At 43.8% G+C, this 7,500-nt stretch overlaps 1 protein-coding gene across 1 annotated transcript in view; it reads left to right on the top strand.

Annotated features, from left to right (window-relative positions):
* The window catches only part of LOC113649228 (low-density lipoprotein receptor-related protein 1B-like), a 176,857-nt gene that overhangs the window by 21,766 nt on the left and 147,591 nt on the right, over positions 1-7,500 (top strand). The window contains exon 3 of the mRNA XM_047820298.1: positions 7,295-7,429. Within this exon, the coding sequence (XP_047676254.1) occupies positions 7,295-7,429 (135 nt within the window). The remainder of the gene's footprint in view (positions 1-7,294; positions 7,430-7,500) is intronic.

Genomic DNA, 7,500 nt, shown 5'->3' with positions numbered 1-7,500 from the left:
TAAATCTACTTCTGGGATGTTTTGTGAGCTTCAGAACAATGGTGTCCACTTCTCAGAAGATCAGCATTGTTATTCTTCTCTATTCGTTTCTCTGTAATTCATCTCCCTTTGAGAAGTGCTGGATATAATTTCAGCATTAAGGTGCATTTAAATAAACATAAATTTTATCCCCTCACTTTCTCTTTGTTTAAAACTGCATCATTAGCAGCCGTGTGTTTGTGTGCGACTGTAGAAACCTTGCCAAAGCTGCTATCGCAGAAATCCACTTTCTGTTTGAGGACGTGTGTCAAGCAGCGAAAACTGATGATTAAATTTGATGATTAAACTTTGAGGACTTCTCCAGCAGGCACCCAATCAGGAGCCAATTGAAAAAATGCACACACTCTATTTAAATGAGCTTCTCCATGCAATTAACACGGTGCATTTAAATGGAGTCGCTGAATCGTGAAACAAGAACAGACTCGTTATTACAATTCAGACTCGTTAAGCCTGATTGTAATCTCGGGAGCAGAAGACACGCAAATCAGTTCTGATACTGTGACATGCGAATTAGCTGTAGACAGAAAACATTGTATAGAGATGATAATCATTCAACGTATTATTATTATTATTATTATTATTATTATTATTATTATTATTATTATTATTATTATCATTGTTATTATTATTGTGAGTAAGAAGAGACATTGACGTTAATAAGAATAAATGTTGTGATTGTATTTGCTCGTGACTGAAACACACTCTGACTGAGACAGAGTGTACTGAGACGGATTTGGAGATGTTGGAGCTGCCTGCATGGAGAACACTACAGTGTGTGTAGTGAAGTGTCATGGAGACCACTACAGTGTGTGTAGCTGTGTGTAGTGAAGTGTCATGGAGACCACTAGAGTGTGTGTAGCTGTGTGTAGTGAAGTGTCATGGAGAACACTACAGTGTGTGTAGCTGTGTGTAGTGAAGTGTCATGGAGAACACTACAGTGTGTGTGTAGCTGTGTGTAGTGAAGTGTCATGGAGAACACTACAGTGTGTGTAGCTGTGTGTAGTGAAGTGTCATGGAGACCACTAGAGTGTGTGTAGCTGTGTGTAGTGAAGTGTCATGGAGAACACTACAGTGTGTGTAGCTGTGTGTAGTGAAGTGTCATGGAGAACACTACAGTGTGTGTAGCTGTGTGTAGTGAAGTGTCATGGAGAACACTACAGTGTGTGTGTAGCTGTGTGTAGTGAAGTGTCATAGAGACCACTACAGTGTGTGTAGCTGTGTGTAGTGAAGTGTCATGGAGAACAATACAGTGTGTGTAGCTGTGTGTAGTGAAGTGTCATGGAGACCACTACAGTGTGTGTAGCTGTGTGTAGTGAAGTGTCATGGAGAACACTACAGTGTGTGTAGCTGTGTGTAGTGAAGTGTCATGGAGACCACTACAGTGTGTGTAGCTGTGTGTAGTGAAGTGTCATGGAGACCACTAGAGTGTGTGTAGCTGTGTGTAGTGAAGTGTCATGGAGAACACTACAGTGTGTGTAGCTGTGTGTAGTGAAGTGTCATGGAGAACACTACAGTGTGTGTAGCTGTGTGTAGTGAAGTGTCATGGAGAACACTACAGTGTGTGTAGCTGTGTGTAGTGAAGTGTCATGGAGAACACTACAGTGTGTGTAGCTGTGTGTAGTGAAGTGTCATGGAGAACACTACAGTGTGTGTAGAGTCTCATGTCCCACATAAAGCCGATTAACATTATTATTCTTATGAGTGTGTAACAGAATGTTAACTGTCTTTGCATGACCTCCTCCTCAGTGGGATTTTACACCCAACCGATAAACAAAGCACAAAAAACACAAAACAGATGGTTGAAATCACACAAGCTAATGCAAGCCCCAGCCTTCCTGACACTACAGAGGAGACTTGTGTAGAACAATCAGAGCAAAACCTACAGTAACACTCACTGTACATCAGCAGAAGGGTTCATCTACACCTCAACTCCACTCTATACACCGTCAGGGGATGCTGAGCATGTGGCAGTGAGTGGGGTTAGTGTAGGGTGGTGGGGTAAGAGTAGGGTGGTGGGGTTACGTGGAGCCTATGTCTATCTCAGGCGTCATCGGGCATCGAGGCAGGATACACCCTGGACGGAGTGCCAACCCATCACAGGGCACACACACACTCTCATTCACACACACACACACACACTACGGACAATTTTCCAGAGATGCCAATCAACCTACCATGCATGTCTTTGGACCGGGGGAGGAAACCGGAGTACCCGGAGGAAACCCCCGAGGCACGGGGAGAACATGCAAACTCCACACACACAAGGTGGAGGCGGGAATCGAACCCCGACCCTGGAGGTGTGAGGCGAACGTGCTAACCACTAAGCCACCGTGACCCCCTTTTTGCCTAATATGACAGAACAGAAGAACAACAGAAAGAATTTAAGTAGAGAAAACAAGGCAATTATCATTTAGTCATTTAAAGTGAATCAGTAATGTAAAGGAAGAAATGAAAAAATCTTCACAATTAAGTCAACATTTTTCTTTCTTCCCGAGCGCTGAGGGTCTGTCACACAATTTATCAAGTGAAGTGCACGTCTGTTCTCTATCACACCTCCCACTGAGCTTTAATAGCTGTGACTGCACACATCATCAGCTGCCTGCATCACCGCCTTGAAAGATTTATGTTTTCTCCAAAATGCATTTTTTGTCCCGCAAAGACGGCCACGTGGTGTCCAAAATGCTGCTTGGCTCCTGGGTTTCATCTCTGAGGGATGTGTTCATCATCGATATCTGTTCTGCTGGAATTGCAGATGTTTAGAGAAGTTTATGTTTATGTCACGGTGGTTTCAGATGGAGGTTCTAGATCAACATGGAGTCAAAAAGTAAAGGTCCAAACCAAATCTCCAGAACAAATAGCATTTCTGCAGCTGTACAGATCTACAGCTCTGCCTTTTAGATCAGCTGAGCAGCTCATATCTGTGCGGTTGAGTCGATTCACTTCTCACTCGGAGGCAGATTTGGTCGGGGAAACACCTCGTTCGCATAACCTCCATGCAGAGTGTGAGTGCTTTGTTCTCATCTGTTCTGTATGAAGCACACTTCCTGAACAACATGTTTTGTCTGTCAGGTCATTACAGCTCCACCCTAACCTGGATGTGTGTGAAAGCAGGAAGTCAGAGCGCTCCGTTGCATAATGACCATTCATTCATCTTCTACCGCTTATCCGAACTTCTCGGGTCACGAGGAGCCTGTGCCTATCTCAGGCGTCATCGGGCATCGAGGCAGGATACACCCTGGACGGAGTGCCAACCCATCGCAGGGCGCACACACACACTCTCATTCACTCACACACTACGGACAATTTTCCAGAGATGCCAATCAACCTACCATGCATGTCTTTGGACCGGGGGAGGAAACCGGAGTACCCGGAGGAAACCCCCGAGGCACGGGGAGAACATGCAAACTCCACACACACAAGGCAGAGGTGGGAATCGAACCCCCAAACCTGGAGGTGTGAGGCGAACGTGCTAACCACTAAGCCACCGTGTGCCTCCCACTTTGCATAATGACCAGAGAAGGGAAGTTTTTTTCATTCAGTTTTAATGTCAAGGTATAAATGTAGGTTCAGATCATACACTAATATACTACACTAGAGGGCTGCTGGGTGCTGGAAGTCTGTGTGGAAGTGTGAAATTGCCCCATCCATGGTGAGGATGCCGCACTGTCCAGCTGGCAGGATGATTAGACTCGTGATGCAGGGAGGAAACTTGAGCACGTCGCTTAATTAGACGCTTAATTGTCAGTGGACCGACCGGGTTATTTTTACACGACAATATGTGTGTTAAGTGTGAGAGACGGCTCATAATTGGGAGTTGCTAGGCAGCCAATTTGCATTAGACTCTCTGCATCACTTGTGCATTTGTGCAGCTGTCTCACAGCACCGAGAGACCAGAAAGTAAAAGCTGTCAGTGTGAAGAAACAAACTGCCAATAAACATCAGATATTACTCATCAATCTGAAATCGCAGGCTTTAATGATGGTGCTGACGGAGTTGATCCGCAGCCTGGAAGGAGACGGCTCGTAACTACACCCTTAACTCCAGCTTTATTACAAACTTATTTTTTTAGTGAAGAGGAATGTAATAAAGACAAAGACAAACACAAACCGGTAAAGGAATACATTCTCGGCAGCATCTGGCTTGTTAGTAAACTCCATTTTACTTTAAATGGCACTGTTTTCTGAAGCGTTCACATGTGATGCTGCGACACTTCTCCAATTAAACCCTCGCAAATACTAAACTATTTTAATTGGTGATGTTTGATAAACTTTATTAAAATGTGGCACAATCTGGTCAATTAATAATATTTTAGACACTTCCTTCTTGTCTGGTTTTCACTTCTCATGTGAACTGGCTGTAAATGACGGAACAGTCCGGCACCGACAGGCAGGAATATTAAACCGTGCAGTTGGAGGATTTAGAGAAGGAGAAATGTTTGGTGATGTGATTCAGCTCATCCATCTGTCTGTGCACAAAAACAAAGCTCTAAACAGTACCGGAGCTGATTCAGCTGAACCGCTGGGACATTGTGTTTTAGTGAAGAAGCTAAATCCAGGTATATGTGAGCTTTAGGGTGAAGTTAGTGCGAGGACACAGAAAGGGCTGAGACCATGTGGGCTGTGATGGTGTCTACAACACATTTCTGTTTCATTAGAATCTCTCAACACACTCGTACACAGTTTTTTGGGGAATCTCAGTGCTTAGCAGAGGTGGGAGTGAGTCACATGTGTGCAAGTCACAAGTCATGAATGTCAGGTCAAAGTCAAGTCGAGTTCATTCATTCATTCATTCATTTTCTACCGCTTATCCAAAATTCTTGGGTCACGGGGAGCCTGTGCCTATCTCAGGCAGTCAAGTCGAGTCTTTTTTAATATTTATCAAGCAAATCTCAAATTTGCGACTTAAGTCTGACTCGAGTCAAGTGGAGTCCCCCATCTCTGAATCATTTATCTCAAGTCCGAGTCAAATCTCAAGTCATGAATGTCAAGTCAAAGTCAAGTCGAGTCTTTTTTAATATCTATCAAGAAAGTCTCAAATTTGTGACTTAAGTATGACTCGAGTCAAGTCGAGTCCCCACCTCTGAGTCATTTAACTCAAGTCCGAGTCAAATCTCAAGTCATGATTGTCAAAGTCGAGTCTTTTTTAATATTTGTCAAGCAAGTCTCAAGTCTCAAATTTGCGACTTAAGTCTGACTCGAGTCAAGTCGAGTCCCAATCTCTGAATCATTTATCTCAAGTCCGAGTCATGAATGTCAAGTCAAAGTTAAGTCGAGTCTTTTTTAATATTTATCAAGCAAGTCTCAAATTTTTGACTTAAGTATGACTCGAGTCAAGTCGAGTCCCCCATCTCTGAATCATTTAACTCAAGTCCGAGCCAAGTCTCAAGTCATGAATGTCAAAGTCGAGTCTTTTTTAATATTTATCAAGCAAGTCTCAAATTTGCGACTTAAGTCTGACTCGAGTCAAGTCGAGTCCCAATCTCTGAATCATTTATCTCAACTCCGAGTCAAGTATCAAGTCATGAATGTCATGTCAAAGTCAAGTCGAGCCTTTTTAATATTTGTCAAGCATGTCTCAAGTCTCAAATTTGCGACTTAAGTCTGACTCGAGTCAAGTCATATGACTCGAGTCCCCCATCTCTGGTGCTTAGTGTAGCGAAATGTGTGGAGCGTTAACAGGAAGTGGTGTTCCCTTTCACGAGTACGTACTGTACACACGTACACACTGTACACAGGTCCAGAGAGAGAGAACCCAGGATGCAGAGGAGATGTTCTGGTATTTTTACACACCTTCTGCTTGAGGAAAGTGGGACGGACCTTCTGCTCACTCCACACTCCTCTCGAGACCTTTAGTAAATAAGACAGGAGAGAAGGAAACCACAAGGGATCCGAGGGAGAAAGAGGAAACGAGGGACTTATTAAAGCACAGAACATCTCCCTCTGATACCTCATTAAGATCTGAATCAATGCACGAGTGCTGCTGGACTCTTCTCCCCTGTGGTTCTACACGAAGGCCATGGATAAACTTCTCATTCTCTTCTTATTCTCCTGCACAGAACTAGTCTGAGTGCCAACAGCTACTTTTCTTTCTTCTCGTACCTCCTGGTCTGTGCTCGTCTGGTCACGGGAGCTCAGAGTCCGGCGGCTGTTCTTCAGTTTGTTCTGTAAAGCTGCACATCTCAAACATCAGACTTCTGCAAAAATCTATAGCGTCAAAGCTGCCGTGTAGTCACAGTTTGTCCTCCATCTTCAGACGTGACTGGAGCTCCACTACAGCACGTGTTTTACTTACTGTCTGACTGATGACCCACTAATAGATCAGATAATCCTGTAATGAATAAGACATGAGATTTTGACTGGTGTGGTGTAGTTCTGCTTCTGCCCCCCCGGGTCCAGAGGAGCATGTGTACATGTTCTCCACCTGTCCCTGTGCCTCACCTCCCAGAAACATGCTAGTATTTGATTAGTAGGTGTGCACTGTACCTGTAATAAACATGTAACACCACCCTGATTAGAGTTTCCTGTGGGAGTGAGGTGTAACACCACCCTCTAACACAGGTTCAGCTTTAACCCCTGACCCTGATGTGTACACAACACTTTGGGTCACTGAGTGTTGGACTTGTGTTACCTCACACCCTCGTTTCAGCTAATCAGCTAATCGTCATTAACGTTATTAACACTTAGCACTGTGTTAGCATGTCGTTACACACTCCTGGGTTTTAGTTATTCCCAAATTAAATTAATCAATAAAAGCCATATAGCAGCGTGACAACAAAACAGGACTAGAGTTAAATAAATAAATAAATAAATAAATAAATAAATAAATAAATAAATAAATAAAGGGTAGAGCAAAATAAACAGAGAGAAGACATGAAGGTTGTGGCAGAGGGAGTGAGATTAATGAGCCTCGGACCCTCAGGTGAACCTGCTGATAGACAGTAACGAGACTCCGCCCCCAATTACACCACTCAAGTACAGCTCACTCAAACCTCTCTTCATTTGTTTCCCTCTCTCTCTTCCTTTATTATTTTGTATCTCTTTCTCTCTTTTTTTATATCTCTTTCTTTCTTTGTCTGCACCTCATCTTTCTTTCTCTCTCTCTCTCTCTCTCTCTCTCTCTCTCTCTCTCTCTCCCTTTCTCTCTTCCTCTCTCTCTCTCTCTCTCTCTCTCTCTCTCTGTATTTCTCTCTCTCTCTCTCTCTCTCTCTCTCTCTCTCTCTCTCTCTCTCTCTCTCTCTCTCTCTGTGTGTGTGCAGGCAATCAGGTCGAGATGTCCTGTCCTCTGAACCACATGCGTTGTGAGGGTACAGGTGTGTGTGTGTCGTTCTCTCGAGTGTGTGATGGTGTGAAAGACTGTGAAGATGAAGATGATGAAGGCGTTCACTGCAGAGGTAAGATAATTTTTTTGCTGAGTTCCTGTCTCTCCACAGCGCTGCTTATTTCTGCATTCTGATTGGTCAGA

This window comes from Tachysurus fulvidraco, chromosome 1, assembly GCF_022655615.1.
Source record: "Tachysurus fulvidraco isolate hzauxx_2018 chromosome 1, HZAU_PFXX_2.0, whole genome shotgun sequence".
Taxonomy (NCBI): Eukaryota; Metazoa; Chordata; class Actinopteri; order Siluriformes; family Bagridae; genus Tachysurus; species Tachysurus fulvidraco.
Note: the sequence above shows the minus strand (reverse complement) of the source record. Positions and strands in the feature narration are given on the sequence as shown.